Source organism: Numida meleagris, chromosome 2 (assembly GCF_002078875.1).
Source record: "Numida meleagris isolate 19003 breed g44 Domestic line chromosome 2, NumMel1.0, whole genome shotgun sequence".
Classification (NCBI taxonomy): Eukaryota; Metazoa; Chordata; class Aves; order Galliformes; family Numididae; genus Numida; species Numida meleagris.
The window spans coordinates 28,453,328-28,471,002 of NC_034410.1; the positions used below are offsets into that span (position 1 = coordinate 28,453,328).

At 40.9% G+C, this 17,675-nt stretch overlaps 1 protein-coding gene across 1 annotated transcript; it reads left to right on the forward strand.

Moving 5' to 3' along the window:
* TSPAN13 (tetraspanin 13) lies at positions 319-17,333 on the forward strand. Its single transcript, XM_021389074.1, has 6 exons — positions 319-490; positions 12,396-12,563; positions 13,338-13,418; positions 14,486-14,599; positions 14,914-15,024; positions 16,223-17,333. Exons 1-6 carry the CDS (start codon positions 428-430, stop codon positions 16,295-16,297), a joined length of 612 nt encoding a protein of 203 aa, XP_021244749.1. The 5' UTR covers positions 319-427; the 3' UTR covers positions 16,298-17,333.

Consider the following 17,675-nt stretch of genomic DNA (forward strand, 5'->3'; position numbering starts at 1 on the left):
GATTACACAAGGAATTAAGCCAACAAAGGTAGAAGAGGAAATGGAAGGGAAGAATCTCCACAGTTTCCCAAACAACAAAATGGCTGAGGAGATGCCAGATCTCCCCCCATTACCCTCAGGTAACTGAAAATCCTCCCTTCTCCCCCTCAGAGAGCAGTGCAAGTGGACGTGTCCCTACCCCCAGGTCCCGCTGCGGGGGCTGAGCCCCATCAGCTTGGCTGGGGCGGGGGGGGACGGGCGGCGGAGCCCAGCCCCGGAGGAGAGCCGCCGCCTCCCAGCCCGCTCCGCGCGTCATTTCCATCCCTTTACCTTTACCCGGGAGCGGCCAACCAGCGGGCGCGGCGCTGGGCCCCGCTCACCTGCTGCCGGCGGCGGGGGCGGAGCGGTGGCGGGCTCCCGCGGTGCGGCTCCCGGCGGCGGCGGCACGATGGTGTGCGGCGGCTTCGCCTGCTCCAAGAACTGCCTCTGCGCCCTCAACCTGCTCTACACGGTGCGTGTCTCGGGGTAGGAGGGGGGCGGCTGCCTCGGGTTTGTCGCCGCGAGGACGCGGAGCTCCGGGATCGAAATCCAGAGCTCAGCCCAGGCCGGGCGGCCTCCAGCCTGCCAGGCCCTGCTCGGCTCTGCAGAGGGGAATCCCAGCGTGAGGGCGGGGGATTGGGTTCGTTGTTCCGAGGGTTTGAAAGAAGTGCTTCTCTGCTGGAAGCCCCGCGTGGGTGCGCGGTGCCATACAAAGGGGCTGAGTGGGGTCAGGACACGCCTTGCAGTGGGAGCTGAGCGCCGTGCCTGCTCGCCCTGCTGCTGCGAGCTGAAATAACCCATTTTCTGGGGGGCTCCTGCCGTAAGGTAGATGCCCGCTTTCTTCTTGGCGAGTTCGAGGGTGTATTTCTCGATAGAAAACTATACAATCTCCAATTGCAGTGTTGGCATGTTTTTTTTTTTTCTCCTTATCTGTTTTCAAATGGCACAGAAATAGAAAGAAATAGGGCAACGTGTAATGGCTTCCTCTTGCAGCACTTCTGGAAAGGTAATATGTCCTCTGATGGTTCCTGTTGGCAGCCCTGCGTTGGACAGCCGTGCTCAGGGGGTGATGCACAGTGCTGAAATTGGGTGAGCTGGGGCTGGCAGGCAGTGCCTGTGCTTTCCTGATAGCAGCCTGATCCCTTAGTGAAAGTAAGGCAGGAGAGCGGACAGGTCTTATCACTGCTCAGCAGAACAAACAGTTCTCATAGCTAGCAGTTATTGGACCTGATGGTAATCCCTGTGACAGAGCATGAATGGACGTAGAAGCGCCTGTGCTGAAGGCAGTATTGCTTACTGGTGAGCATCACTTTGTATTTTAAATACACTGCCTTGGGAAAAGAGCAGAACAAAACCCTTTAGCACTGGAGAGGCTGTGCTGTTGCATGTGCTGCTCGGAGGAGCTTGCAGTGCAGAGGATGTCCCTAAAAAATTCTCTGGAGCGTGCATAGGGAGCCCAGCTTATCTGCTGCAAGTCATCCAGGATCTCTGTGACACTGTGCATTGCCCACACCAGCCCCAGCCAGAGCAGAGGGGAGGGGCAGGCATCGCCTTATTGACCACCCATGGTTGCAGGTGAGCTTAGCATATGCAGACTCCTCAAGGTGAAGGATTGATCCACCCTCATTTCTCCCTTAAGTATATCGGAGCTAATGTAAAAGGCTTCTTTTTTTGTCTTCCTTTTTCTTTTCTCTCTTTTTTTTTTTTTGATGCTACTTCTCGAATGACAGAAGGTTGAAAGAAATCTGAATCTTTCTATGCATACATACATCTCTTTTTGAAATGCTGTGGTCAGTGGGTGTTCTTTTTCTGAAGATATCATCGCTTACAGCGATATATTAAGCAGATCAAAAGGGTCTGGTAGGTCTTTTGAGCATATTTAGCATCAAAAAGGAGTGAACCGATCCCTGAGACCTCCGTGCTTCTCTTTGTAATACCTGCACAATGCACCTATGACCTGAATCTTGCCTGATGTCTCTGAGCAGAATTTACTTTGTGGGTGTCACTTGGAATTTTTCCATGCATTACATATGCTTTTCCAAGAGGAAGGAATGACTTTGAATTAAGAGTAACTAGAATATCCACCTGTTATTTCTTGTGTCACCTATCAAAGATAGGCTAATTCAAGACTAACACTTCTCATTTCTGAGTTGCAGAAATAACATATGAAATATTCAGTTAGCCTGGAGGAATTGATCTTGTGAAAATGCATGGACTTCTCTGTTTCTGGTCTAGATAAAACCCTGACAATGCAACCACTGGGTTTTTCCAAACAGGAAAAACACGTGGGAGACCACCAGAACAAGAAGTTGATCTTTTTAAACAACAGTAATTCACAGCAATAATTGGTGGGAGGACCAGTGAGGGAGACAGAAACTCAGTTAGGTAATGCTTGAATGTTTGTCCTGCTGGCATTGATATGTGTCTGTGTCACGTGCTTGGAATGAATTATCCCTCAGAACTAATGTCAGGGATTACGATTTGTATTCTGCTTTTTTTTTTTTTTTTTAAATATCCCTGGAGTATCTTGGATTTCAAAACAACAAAGTAGGATATGGGAGCCTGATCTTGTTGTTGATGCTGTCCTGATCTGCTTTTTATGGTAGTACACCAAGGGAGGTGTATGTTCTGGCAGTAATTCATCAGTTACTGGTTTAAGGCAAGAAACCAGAAACCGGCTAACCTAATTGCTCGTTTACCTTTCCTGTCAGATGATATTTGCTGGCTGATGCCTTTTGGTTCTTCTCTGGACTAAATATCCTTAGGCTCTGATTCTATTTTTAAATTTATCTTGTATGAACAAGTCTGGTATCTATGCTGAGTCTTGCTGACTTCATATGGTTCCTCATGCGTACAGGAAGAGAACAGAAAAATAACTAAGGCTGTTGACTTAGTATGCATAAAGTGAAAAATATTTCTGGGATTAGGTTTTAAGTGGAAGAGCTATTTGTCTGCATATAAGTACTAGTTTTGGGGATCTGACCAATTTTATCTTTATGTAGTTGATTGTATTCTTGTTTCCCTTTGAATGGGAGACCAATGCAAACTGTTTAAAATGGCTGCTCACAGAGTTCAGCAGCTTTCAAGGGTACACACATAAGTAAAGCCTTATTATCTCCCTTTTATTTGTTGACACAATAGAGTGGAGAGATGCCATCCAGAAGGACCTGGACGTGATCAAGAAGTGGGCACACAAGAATCTAATGAGGTTTAACCAAGGCCACGTGCAAAGTGTTGCTCTTGGGTTGAGGCATTGTGGGATAGGAGTACAGCATGGGAGAGGAACTCACTGAAGGCAGCCCTGTGGAGAAGGACTTGGGCATCCTGATGATGAAAAGCTGGACATGAGCCATCAGTGTGTGCATGCAGCCTGGAAGGCCAACAGTATCCTGGGCTGCATGAAAAGAGCAGTAGCCAGCAGGGAGAGGGAGATCAGTGTCCCTACCTGGAGTACTGAGTCCAGACCTGGGGCCCTCAGTACGGGAGGGATGTGGAGCTGTTAGAGCAGGTCCAGAGGAGGGCCACAAAGATGACAAGAGGTTTGGGGCACCTCTGCTATGAAGAAAGGTTGAGAGAGTTCAGATTGTTAAGCTTGGAGAAGAGAAGGCTCCAAGGAGACATCATTGCTGTCTTCCAGTACTTGAAGGGCACTTACAAGCAGGAGGTGGACTGACTTTCTACATGGTCTGATAATGCTAGGACAAGAGGGAATTGCTTTAAACTAAAAGAGGGGAGTTTTAGCTTAGGTGTTAGGAAGAAATTTTTTACTCAAAGGGTGGTGAGGCACTGGCACAGGCTGTCTGGAGAAGCTGTGGATGCCCCACGCCTGGTGGAGTTCAGGGCCAGGCTGGATGGAACCCTGGGCAGCCTGAGCTGGTGGGTGGCAGGGGGGTTGAAAGTAGATGGTCTTTAAGGTCTCCTCCAATCTTAGCCATTCAATGATTACCTTCCAGGTATAAGAACTCTGGTGGTTGCTAGCCTGACTAATATTTGCTCACTTTACTCAGACAAGGATTTCCTTTAGCAGATGGTGTTCCTCCCAAGGAAGACTTGAGTAATTCTGTTCTAGTGTGAGCAGTTGATATCTTGTTTCCAATCAGATTCTTGGAAAGAAAAGGAAAGTTCCCAAGTCCTGGCAAGTGATGAAAGACAGAAATGGTAGCTGGGCCACAAGATTAAATGTATTCAAATTAAAAATAAAAAAAAAATACTGACAGTTCATTTGGATAGTAGGTGCTGCTTACATCACCTGAGCAGCCACTTAATTCTTCCTGCAGCAGCAAACATCACACATTTTCCTTTGTTTTGATGAGCAGGCTTCCAGTTTTTCTTGAACGTAGAGGACTATTTGATTTAAATTAAAACATATGGTTTACCGTTAAAATTACATGTATTTTTTAGTACCACAGAGATCATGCCATAAGAGCATTCATATTTCCTTATAACATTAGAAAGAACCTTATTAAATTCTCTTATTTTTTACAGTACTTTGCTCTCTGAACGTGTTTCTAGCCTGCATATTCAGTGCACTTTTCTTTGCATCATTTCAAACTATTGGAATTCAAGGTTTGTTTTCTTATTTTGTCCCCCTCCTATTGCTGTCTGTTGTTCTCTCAGTGCAGAGTAATTGCTCTGTTCATGCTATCTGCCACCTTTGTCAAGATTGCTTTCTGCGCGTTATGTAAATATGCAAAGATGAGGAGAAAAAGTCCCGGATTTGGGCAGCTGTGCCTGACATCTCTGGTCTGAGCTTTAGAGTGTGGTGCCAAGAGCTTGCCCCAGGGCTGCCTGACTCCTGTCCCTGCTGGGTGCTCAGCACATGGGGCAGCTCGCCTTGGAGCTGCCTCTGCCTTTCCCAAGGACATGGTGAAGGCAACACTATGGGCTGTGCCATCTGTTCTTGATGTACAATTCAGGCAGTGGTACAGCAGATCCCAAGTACATGGCAGGGGAGGTCAGTGTTGGTCACGTGAATTTAGTATGTTTGTTTTTGTTGGCTTTTTGGGAAGGTTTCTGTGGTCATGCTTCAGAATTCAAAAGAGTGACTACAGCAAAAAAATAATAACAAAACACTTTTGCCAGGAAACGTGCTCAGATGTGCTGTGTGTCAGTTTGTAGCCAAAATGACAGCCATTTGTGGTAGCATCATTGGAAATTAGACATGGGTTGGTTTTCTAGATCAAGCATGAGTGGGTTTTATTTTTTCACTTGCCTCATACAGAGTGAATAGCTGCATCTGGAGCCGGGAAGGCTGAGCATGCTGACTGGCAGGGTGCAGGAGGAGAAGGTTACATGGAACATGGTGTGGCTTGATATCACTGATGTTTTCAGCCATTCTAGCTCTGCAGGTAGACCCTGTCATAATTTTAAAAAAGCACGACTTAGAGAAGCCCTCTGAATGTTCGGAAGTAGCCTTAAATCATTAACTGTAACTTAAATCATTGATCATCTACTGCTATTTTCAGGTTGAGGGAGAGCTATGTTTGGAAGAAGGATCTGTGGGATCACTGGGCTTCCTGAATATGCTTCCCATCTCAAAGTAAATAAGTAAACATTGTGGCTGATAGATGTTCCTGCCACATAGCAGAAGGCTTCAATTTCTAAAGGCTATGGAGTACAAAATGGGTTAAAACTCATTGCTATTTTAACATTAAAGTAGCTTGTTATGTGATCAGCAATAATTTGATCATAATTATTGGCCAACAGCATGAAGAACTCTGTACTCGGCCATCAGACCAAAGGAACTGGGATCTGAGATAAGAGACAGGAATGTTGCCTTTCACATAAATGTCTTGCTCCACATCACGTCTTTTCAGCTGTTCAGTAACCAGACTACTGACTGTTCCCCATTTAAATAAGTCATGGAAAGGTGAAAGATTCTGCTTTCTGTTGGAAATCTTTTGGAAGCTGCTCAGCCCCAGTTTTGCCTTTGATAAAGCCAAAGAAGTACTGTGAGGAGGTAAAGTAGCTTACAGATTGGATAGCTTGCAATTGTGATAGAAATCAGTTTCACTTAGTCTTATTTTGTCAGAGATGGACGCTGTGCTGCCTGGTTTATTAACTGATGAAGCACAGGGAGCCAGAGGAGTTTTCTTCTAGATTCTCTACGGCTATGTAGAAATGATGGACCAAGTTGAAGTGGAGCGTGGTAGAAATCTGACTTCAAAATCAATACCAATTGGGGTTTAAATTCTAAAGCTCCCTGTGAAGTATTGTGAATATGAATTCATGTGTGGAGAGAGGGGTTAGGCAGGTTGGATATCCATGTGTGTAACCTCTCTGATTTTAGTTCCTATTCCATATCCAGCCCGACAGCTCTTCTCTAAATTTTTCCTTTGCTGCTAGTGGTGCGAGTGCTTTATAATCTCTTTACCCAGAAGTGCTGACTCCATATTTCTTGACATTTCTAAAATGCAGTTTTTACAAACTCCTTTTTGGGCTGAGACTACAAGAAAACACCGAGAACACTAAATTCTGTGTATGACTTGCTTCCTAGCAAGCAAGAAGTCCAAGCTAGATGAAATGCTGAACAGTTGCTCACTAGTCAAAATAGGGGATTTGCTTATGGCATGCCACTGAGGGAAGGAGGAACTGTTTTGGGCATCAGAATTTTTTGTTGGTGATATGGTCGAGTGAAGTCATTTCTTTGTATCTTGGTTTCCTTTTGTAACACAGAGTGTAACCATGCCAGAAGTACACAAGGGATAAGCATGAAGAGAAATACATTTATCCAGTGCATCACTGGGGCAAATAAGCAACCATCAGCACAGGTGGACTTGGGCTTAAAGGGTATTGCAAGTTAGGAGAATTTGTCTTCTTTTTTGCTTTTAGATGAGTTAGAAATAGTAATTTATGGAGTTGTCTAGGTTTCCATTTCCCTTGGAAGTATTATAAAGGCTAATGCCTTAACTGTGTTAACAGTAAGTTAACTGGAGAAAAGGACAAGCAAACTCATGGTGACTTCACCTTCTGTCACAAAGAATTTCTTGTTCATCTATAAATTGTTATTTTGGAATATCTCTGAAGTTCAGGTGTGACACATATGTACATACGTGTACATATAACTAAAAAAAAAAATCACATTAATATATAATAGAAGATGCTAAGAATGGCATCTGATTCCTTCCACTGATCTTGAACTTACAGTCCCTAAAACCTCTCCTATGGAGATGCTGACATGGGAGTAACATCTTGTCTATAGGCAATATGCTTTGTTTTCTTAATTATCTTTTTCAGACTCCATACAAGAAGTATTTGACCTCATAGTGAAAACTACTGCTGTTCTCTTAGGACTTGTGTTGCCTGGAGGTCTGCTCCAGGAAAGCATTTACTTAATTTCAAATGAATGAGTTGTGTATTGGATTATGCTAAGCCTGTGCTTGTATGTGCATTTTTTAAACAGGGTTGCTGGAGTTTGTGTTGGTGAAGTTATTATATAGTAAATGATGGTTTGCAATTCAGAATGCTGCTGTTAACTCTCCACACACACACACTTCCTCTGTCTCTGTCTTGCTTTTCCAGTTTGAGGACAGTATGTGCCTGTAGCATCTTTGTGAGACGACTTTCACTAGTTTGAGATTGTAATACGTTCCTTTGCTCTTAATGCCTGTTTACTCCCTATGTAAACATGCCTTAAGTGGATGGGACCATTTAAATCTCTGTGTAAGTACTTCTGAAGAGTCATTCATTTCTCTTTTATTGAGAACTGCTTGTAAGAAGAGAAAAGGAAAGAGAAAAAGGAGTTCTAGGAGATGATTGCAGTCTCTATTTAATTAAGTGGTTCAGAAAAATGCTTGGTAGGTGCTAAATCTGGCCCCTGTCCTTCTGGTAAGACTTCAATTTCTAGTGAGGAGAGTGGCAAGGTTTCTGTGGTGGAGCAGCCAGCAGTGGTGTGGGGGCATTGGCTGCAGGCACTTTTGGGGCTCATCTGCTCTGAGCAGGACTGTGAGCGATGCTGGATTGCCAGCCTTTATCTACCTGAGACTTGAGAACCTCTGAGAACAGCACCTTTGAGCAGCACCAAACCAACTTGCAGATGTTTTTTTTTCTGACATCCAGAACCTTCCATGCCATTACCTTGTGGCTGTTGAGATTGTTTTGCTATCAGTCAGTCCCAAGAAGAGTTAGCCTCCATTGTTTTTGCAATGCTCTTTCATTTTCAGCTGCTATTGGGGTACCCCTAAACTACTAAATCTTTGTCAGACTAAACAAATGCAGCTCTGTCACATGATTTTCAGGCATTATCCCCAAGGCTTCAGGCCATTTGGTGGCCCTTTCTGAGTACTCACATTCCTTTTTGACCTGAGGGGTTTGAAATAGGACACAGTACTTAATGCTGGTGAAGCCACAGTTTGAGTTTCCTTTGATCCCACTCCTCTTGGCTTTCCATTCGTGGGGAGAACAGATTCTTGGCTCCCATTCCACTTGGCAGTCTGTGTGATCTGCAGCTCTATCTCAGCAAGGCTGCTCAGCCAGTCTTTCCCAAGCTGCACAGATGCAAGCCCGGTGCAGAATTTTGCACTTTGTGAGATTTCTCTTGGCTCACTCCTCAAGTCCATCAGGTCTGTCTGGAAGGAACCTCTGCTACTTGATGAGTTGATTGCTCTTTCTTGTTCAGTATCATCCACTGATTTTCTGAGGATTCACTCCATCTCATTGCTCAAGTTGTCAGTAAATGTACTGAATAATATTGGCCCCTCTATGAACCTCCTTACCGGCTTCCAACTGGATGCTAAGCCATCAAATACTAGCCCATCCAGTTTCCATTCAATTGTACAGTCCATTCCATTTTTCCAATCTACACGTGCCCAGCTTACTAATGATAATAGCGTGGGAAAATGGATCCCTGTTCTATTCAGTAGAAACAGGACTGTGATTTGATCTATTTCTGCTAGATTTATTAAGTAAATATTTGAAACATCAGTAATGAAGGCTAGTTTTGCATAACCTAAGATTTGTGTAGATGAAATGGCATTTCACTTATGTTTCCGATTTCCAAGGATGATGTTATCTTCTCTGAGAGTAGTCTCCCAAAGCTGCTGCTGTGAGATGGCACTATAAGACTACATATATCTGTATTCATTGCTTAGCAGAATGAATAGTAACAGAGAAAAACACTTTCATTCTTCAATATGCTCAGTTTACAAGATGAAGTTTATTTCTTGACGATCTGCATCTGAGCAATTATTTACGCCTGCTGTCCAAGTTGGTAACTGCTGGCCTCCATGCCTGATACTTCCTTGGCAGCCACCTGTCAGACTGGTAATGAGAAACCAGAAGGGATGATTCTGAGTGTCGAACCAAGCCTGAAAATGAAGGAATAACAGCCATTTATTTCATCTTTCAATGTGCAGAAGAAGGCACAAGCTTAATCCTAAATTTGTTTTGAAAAATAGCTTTCTGTCTCCATTTTTTGAAGCGCAAGGTCAATTTTCCACATTTTTAAGTGGCCAGAAGTAGAGTAGTCGACAGTGGCTTTGATCCAAGTGATGTCTGACTGATTGGATGAAGCACTTTTACATTGCTTGACAACCAGAACCCAGTGACATGAATCTGTGATCGTAATGAATTTCCAGATGTTTTCAGGAACTGGACAACCATCAGCTTCCTAAAAGAATAGAAAATTACTATTTTCAAAGAGAAGATAATTTTTTTTTTTTACTGCCTAATTCTTGAACATTTGAGGTTCAACAACAGATATTAAAGGAATATTTTCTCTATTGAAAACCATGGCAGTTTTAGGTTTAGTACATAACTCTTTCTACCAGGAAAGTTTTTTGGGCAAGAGAGTCACGGTAATAACTTCTAGTGTCATAGACTTAATTTCTTATACGAGTCTTTTGAGTAACAGAAGCTGAGGGAATTAACAGCAGCAAGAACTTTTACACTGCTCCTCCAATATTGCATGTATCCAACAGATCTTTTAGGCACAGATTTTGGTTTTGATTTTGATGCTTGTAAGAATAAAATTGATTTAATCATTTTAGACTCCTTAACAAATAACTGAGCAAAGATCTGAACAGATAAATGTTTTCAAGCATAGCTCAGGCAGCAGAAAGAAGCCTTGATAAAAGTAATTAGGAGGTGCTTTTCCTGCTTTTCTTTGTGAAATAAATTGAAATATGACACATTTTGAGATTCTGCTTGAGACAACACCTTCAAAAGCTGTGTGGTGGCAGTGTGAGTTCAGTGTTTTGAAACTGATGAAGAGTATAGGATGTAGAATTATAGAAACATTTGGGATGGAAGGGACCTTTAGAGGTCATCTGGTCCAACCCTTCTGCAATGAACAGGGACATCTGCAGCTAGATCTGGCTGCTCAGAGCCCCGTCCAGCCTGACTCAGCCCTTTCTGATTGGAAATTGGATTATGTGATTTCTTTTTTTGTTTGCTTCTGATGCTTATGTAGTAAGATAACTCTTCCCAGTGGTATCAGACAATGCAATAAAGTGAATGGACATAGATCAGAACAGATAGATCTTGCACTTAACTGATTAGCAAAGCTAATTTTTAAGCAATAACATTAGGCAGTACATAGCCCTGTGCTGCATACATTCAGAAAACCTGTCTGTGTCAGAGCCCAGGCTTTTTTGTTGTTTTCTTTCCTCTTCCCTGTAGTTTCGATTCATAACAACTTGGCACAGTGTTTTGGTTTTGACTGATTGTGATGATTAAAGCTTTTTGTTTAGGAGAAACAACATTAATGTGAATTAATCGTAAAACTATACTTATCATTGAAAAAATTTCCTTGACTTTTATACCATTTTTTTTTGTCTCTTCAGTGTGGTGAAAGGAAGATGTAGGTATGGTAAATATCCTTGTATTCTTGCGGCCTGTCTTAAATTTCTCCTGAGGTTTACTGGCTTTTTGTAAAAACTTTTCTGAGGTGTTTTCCTCTTTGAACACAAGCGGAAGAAAACGCCCACCGTGTTTTGATCTTGATGAGCATCACAACTTGTTTTACAGCATCCTTGATGTTCTCTTAGATTTTTCATGTTTCAAAAGCAGCATTGCATAGACCAGTCTTCTGAAAGGTACTGTAGCTAAAAAATACATCCTCGCTGTTCTTGTTGAAACCAAGAAAAGTGACCTGCTTTAGGGTAAACACACTGAAATGATGGTTAGGCTGGACATTTACTTTCTTTTTTAAATGCCTCTGGATAAGCAGTAAAATGTCATGATACATCTTGTTTGGACAGAAACCAGCGAGCAAGTGTAAGTGCTTGCTCTGTATTTGTTGTCAAGTAAAATCATGGAGCTGGACTAAACTGAGCACATAATGCTTTTTATATTGATACAACTTCTGGGTATTTTTTTTTTTTTTTTTTTGTGAGGTCTAGCTTATGTAAATTTTAACCTCTCAACTTGAGTTGATGCTGTATAACAGAGAATGTAATAGATAATATGTTGTGCATGAGTTTAACTGGTTTGGATGAGAACATTAGGCATCTTGTGTATTGGGCGTCTGGGTTGGCTTTGTCTGTTGCTTACCTTCTGCTGTAAGTCACTGCAGGTTTCTCTGTAGCTTTTCATGTTGGATTTTTTTTTTATGTTCTATGTTTTTGGCATGGAAGCAGGAAAGGCTGGAGCTTCCTGCTTGCATAAACAAGAAATTCCAGTGAAGTAATTGAGACAGATTCCACTTACCTTCTGTGAATACCATCTTTAAAAGGAAGGAAACAGAATAAGAGTGCTTTGGGCATTGAAATAGAATTGACCTCATAGTAGAGCTATTTTCCTGACTAATTATGTAGCAAAGACAGGACACCTTTATTGTTTCATGACATGCAGTCCTTGAGATACAGATCTGAAAAATATATTTGTGTGTCCTTGTTAACTGTTGTGTTAGTTCCTGTATATATATACATGAACTACACAGAATCTTCTGCAATAAATTAATACAACTGTATTTCAGATTACAGTAAGTTTTGACAAAGTGTGCTCTTTTGCATGTCCAGAGCTGTGCAGCCGTGCTTTCTTTAAATATAGTATATTTCAGAAAGCATCTGGGATTTTCATTCCTCTCTTCTATGAATTAAAGCTGATGATTTTTATCTGATTTGTCAATTCCATTGTAATCCACACAAATTCAGTGTGTCTAGTCAATCACTGATATATAATGTATCTTGACTTGTAGGTAGGCTAAGTTAGAACAACTCCACATTGATGATGCCTGAGAATATATGTGCCTTAAAACACCTGGTACTAAAGTCACCTCTGGAATGAAGTGGAAAATTGGTTTGAGGATTGTGCTGTTTCTCTTTGCGCTGGAAAGAATCGTGCCTTTCTGATAACAGCTTTAACATAAAGAACGTAGTTGTGTGTAGGTTGAGCCTCTTATATATGCAGACTGACTCTTTGTTTTCTCTTCCTTCCAGCTGGTGAGCCTGCTGCTGATTGGAATTGCAGCATGGGGAATTGGCTTTGGCCTCATCTCTAGTTTCAGAGTTGTTGGAGTGGCAATTGCTGTAGGCATCTTCCTCTTCTTCATTGCCTTAGTTGGATTGATTGGTGCGGTGAAACATCACCAAGTGTTGCTGTTCTTTGTATCCTTCTAATGCATTATATGGATTACAGCTTGGTTCAAGTTACTTGAACAGTCGGCTCTGGCAGGCAGAGACTCTTGTGGAAAGCAGAAATTCAGTCTTGTTTTGGTCTAATGCAGTCTAAATTAAACATAATTCCCAGCTTCACTCTTTTTTTCACTCTGAAGACAGAAATACTCACTTCTCTTTCTAAAAATGTTGAAATATTTAATTTTTTTCAGAGCTTTTAAGGTGAGTCACTGTGTCATAAGTCCTTCTCACTGTGTGCTCAACCCTAAAGCAGCCTAGAGTATGTGAACTACTAATGTGGTTTAACAGCGGAGGACAATGATACAGACAGTGAAATGATTGGAGCTGGCAGAGGAATGCATACTCATATGTGCTGCCAATAGGCACTTTCTTTTCATACCTAGTATTTAATTGTGAACGCAGATTAGAAATGAGCACAGGCCTTCTCAGCATGGTGCTTTGCTGTCCCTATTTGTGTTACTGACACTGCATAAGCAGTCTGTGATGCTGCTTTGCATAACAAACTTGTTCTGTCCAGATGAGAGAAAAGATTAAATCAGATAATATTCTTATTTTTCTGGTTGTGGACTCCAAATAATTAACATCCTCTGCTTTACATACAATTTAATCTTTTCCACATCTAGTCAGAATTTTTCTGTAGTTCTTTTGTTTCAAAGGAGCTGATGTAATCCAATGAAATAAGAAATACTGTATATGTTCTATAAGCAAAATTTTTGAGAATGCATCTTTAACTACTATTTGCAGTACATGATTATTCTTTTGCTAGTCTTCATTGTCCAGTTTTCTGTCTCCTGTGCCTGTTTGGCCCTGAACAAGGAACAGCAGGTAAGAAATACTTCCCAATTTCTCAGTTAATCTATAGCATAAAATTATTTTTATTACATGCACACATGTGTGCACATACATACATATATTTACATGTAGCCTTCCTCTAAATGTAGAGTGTATATTTTAAGAAAATCTGCCTTCAAAAATCATACTCATCTAGTCACCTAGTTTGGAAAAGACCTTCAGGATCATCAACTCCAGCCACCAACCTGACCCACTGAGTCCCATTACTAATCTTCATCTCATAGTGGCGTGTCCACACATCTCTCAAATCCCTGCCTTTCTGCTGTCTTCTAAAAATTGTTTTGGTTTTAAAGATCCGGTCTAGGTTTTTGGTCACAAGTGTAGCAGCATAGTATCTTGACTATATAATGTGTTCATCAGATCCAAATAAGCTGATGAAATCTACAGTAATCATAATGTAAAGGTGATAAAAACCACTGAATTGTTCTTGTGTAATTGAAAAGGTGGTGACTGTACGGACATGATCCATCAGTGGAAAAGTGAGACAAGCTTCTGTGGGATATAGAGAATAACCCTTAATGCATAAGGAAGGGGCAAGAATATTGTGACAAAATGATCCGCTTCCTCTACTTGTAAAAGAGTGGCTTGCTTAAAATCTGAGCGGTCCCAGTTGGATTAGTCATTTGTCCTGTTACTAGTGCTCTTGTCAGGTTTAGGAAGAAGACTGGAAGAAAATGAGTTATGACCATAAACTTGCTGCTGGTAGGTGTTGCAATCTCATTAGATATCCAGACTGTTTGAATGTTAAAGTCATTTTTTAATATATTATCCTATTAGACATGAGGATCTGAAGGGTTTAATTGTAAAACGTTACGTAATTAGTGGAACAAAACTGGGTAAGCACGACAGTTTCTGTTTTGTGACTTCTTTCCATTGAATAGGCAGACACAAATAAGGTTTGTGTTTGAGACATATTTGGGAAACTCCTGTTCTGACTCTTGTGAAGACAGTGAAAGGGGATCATCTACTTTGCCTAGTATATTGGTTTCCACTGAGATATAAAACAGTTCAATTAATATGTATTTGCTTATGCCTTCTAGAGTCAACTTCTAGAGGTGGGATGGAATAACACTAAAAGTGCAAGAACAGATCTTGAGAGAAACCTGAATTGTTGTGGATTCAGATTTTTTGATCCAAATGAAACCTGCTCTTCTGTAAGTTCTTTCTCTCATCATGTTTGTTCCAAAATGTGTAATTTCTTTCCTACTTGAAGGCAGAGGTTTTTAACAAATCTGTAAATTGGTTGTCGCAATGATCCTATGGCCCTTACTTAACTTACTGGAAACCGTATCGCAGAGCACTCTTTAAAAGTTGTATTCTGTTGTCATTTGTGTACTTGCTTTGCTGGAGTCTTAAAATTCCTAACAAAACCATGGTTTTCAGTCTGCTACAGAGCTAACAAAATACTGCCGATCAGTGAAGCGTCATCAGAAAATGGGGTGCAATTCTCTGTTTGTATCTGTTACAGGATTGTTTTAGAAGTCATCACTGTCAACCGTGTGCACCGATAATAGAAGAATATTCTGGAATGGTGCTCAGATTTGTTGGAGGCATAGGACTTTTCTTCAGTTTCACAGAGGTAAATGGATAGGTTAGAAAATGGAGTGGTTTCCCCTCACCATCTTTTCATAAAACAAAGCCTTAAAGTTTAGGGCATTTATTACAGGAACTCCCAGTATTGTCTCAGGAGTCAAACCTAATTAGGTCAAAATTTTTCAGTCTGTCATCTTGCTGAAGTCTAACAAAAACATGCCTGGGAATATTTACAGCTTTCTTTACTCTACAAACCATTGACTAGATACCACATTGAAATGTGGTGCTGTAGATTTTGCAGAAAGCCAGCTCTTTAGGTTTATTTTTATCCAAAAGTAGTGGACGTGCTGTTGCTTTTAGTTTGTTCCCCTGGACTTTGGGCTCCACACCCTGTCCTTCCAAGCTCTTTGGTTTTAGGTTGGTTTTTTTTGGAGGGGGAGAGGAGTGGGGGAAGAAGGCGATTTACTTTGGTGACTCATGTAGTACAAAAGGCCAATTCCATGATGACTAAACTTATATTTTAAGCATTAGGTTTCAAAAAAAAAAATAAAATACTGGCTCTTTGTTTTAGTACGGAGATGGTACATGTACACATATTTGCTTTATCAATCAGTGAATAAAAATCCTCAGAGCAGATCTTTCATAACATGTTAAAATCCTGCTCCTACTGCATAGAGCAGTTTTCAGACGGTCACTATTAAATCAGCAAGGGATGTAGCACCTAAAGCAGAACCCATCTCACTTCTGCCCACGTTTATTTACTAAAAAGTTGAAGCTGTTCTACCTGAGGTGTGGAAATGAAGGGAGAAAAGAACAGAACTTGAAAATGTACTGGAAAAATAGCCTTATTCTTAAGCTGTAGCTGTAAACTGAAAGAGTGTGGAGGGTATTGCTTTATGTATCGCTATCCTAAAAAGATGTTTATGAATATTTATCATTTAGAGAGGAAGAAGAATAGTAATAGATGCTCCTATGATAAATATTCTTCTAGCATTTTGGATACAGTTCTGTCCTTTTTTCCTTTTCCGTGTTGCTAGATAGGAGATCTTTCTGAGAAAGGTACGTTCTTTTTTCCTAATTAGGAAAGTTATGTGGGGTTGTGCAATTTTAGCAACAGTAAAATATCCTGCCCTTGTGCTGTAACTTTATTATCAAATTTTTAAATATAAAATAAATTTTGTAAATCTGTTGAGAGACAAGGGGGACACCCTCTGCTTAATAATATCTTTGTGTTTTCCTTTCAGATTTTGGGAGTCTGGCTGACCTATAGATACAGGAACCAAAAGGATCCCCGTGCAAACCCTAGTGCTTTTCTTTGATAAGTTTATAAAGGACTGAATCTTCTTTCTGCATCCTCTACTTCAAAATACTAGATCTCCATAGTTTAGTGTTTCCCAGTAGTAGGAATACTCTGTGTACCTGAAGGAAAATTTACTTTCCATAAGAAGTTTGCAGTTTTCATCTTTAAATATTCACAGTTTTCTTACAAGAATCACTGTCTTGAAGTAGATTGGTGTATGCAGTAGCTGGGCAGTCAGAACGCTGCTCTGAGCTGATTAAATAATTTTGTTAAAGACTTCAGTAATTGGTGTGGTGAACTCTATTCAGTGAGTTTTGTAGCACTACTGGCTTCTCTGGTGTCCAAAAAAACCTCAAAAGTGTTCTCTGCTGTATTCACTAATGACAAAAATTCGCCTAATTTCTCATTAAAATGATAGAAATAAATGGTGGGTGTTTAATGCTTGTTTGATTGTTTGTATGATTTTATTAGGATTTAGGATGAGTTCTAGTTGCACTCTGTGTCTATATAATGGTCTCCCTCTCTTGTTAAGGTTAAAAAAAACCCTGAAGTTGTTGTTTTTTTTTATTTTATGTATTGCGCATAAGTGCACATAAGTGACTACTGTAATCTTCACTCCTCCCCTTCCCCGTTTGCTGTGGCTATCTGGTGGATTTAGATTTCTTTTTGAAAATAAAAGTACTTCTTTATTTTTTAATGGATATTTTCAGTATGAGGAAAATGAATGTAATCTGCAGCTACTCAACTTGAAACTGTTTTTTTTCTTTGACATCTGAATGAAGTTTGGTATTTGCACGACATCAGAGTCAGTAGTGGTCTGTCATCTTGTTCATGTAAGAAACTTGACTTGGTGTTTGGAAAGCTGTTGTACAAATATTTTTACAGATGGTGTAAAATTATTCTTGTAATAACTTAGCAGTATGTATTCCTCTGTTGTCCACCTAAAAGTTTTGATTAGATGAGAGATTGAACACCAGAGGCGGGGAAAAAAACCAACTATTTCTCCACTAATTTGTTTTAAAAAGAGAAAAGAATTAAAGCTAAAACATGCATAATCCACGTGTTGAGTGCTGTCTGAGCTGAAAGAAAATATGGTCCCTGGTCCAGCCTCTAACAGAAGCGATAGATGAGCTGGAAGATGTCACCACCAGAGGTGCATGATGTTCCAGTTATTTCTAATCACAATGAATTACAGCCGTGCACGGTACCTTTTCTTCATTAAGTTACTGCCTCTGGTGCAGTAGGTAGCTGCTGTAGCCTGAAAAAGACAGCTCTGCAGGAAGAGAAAGGGAGGCTTATTAAATTAAACTGCCAAGGAGCACAGCACCTGAGTGCAGAGCAAAGGGAGGCAGTGAGTGCAAATGGCAGTAGCTCTCAAAGGGCTGTCCCTCTGCTGG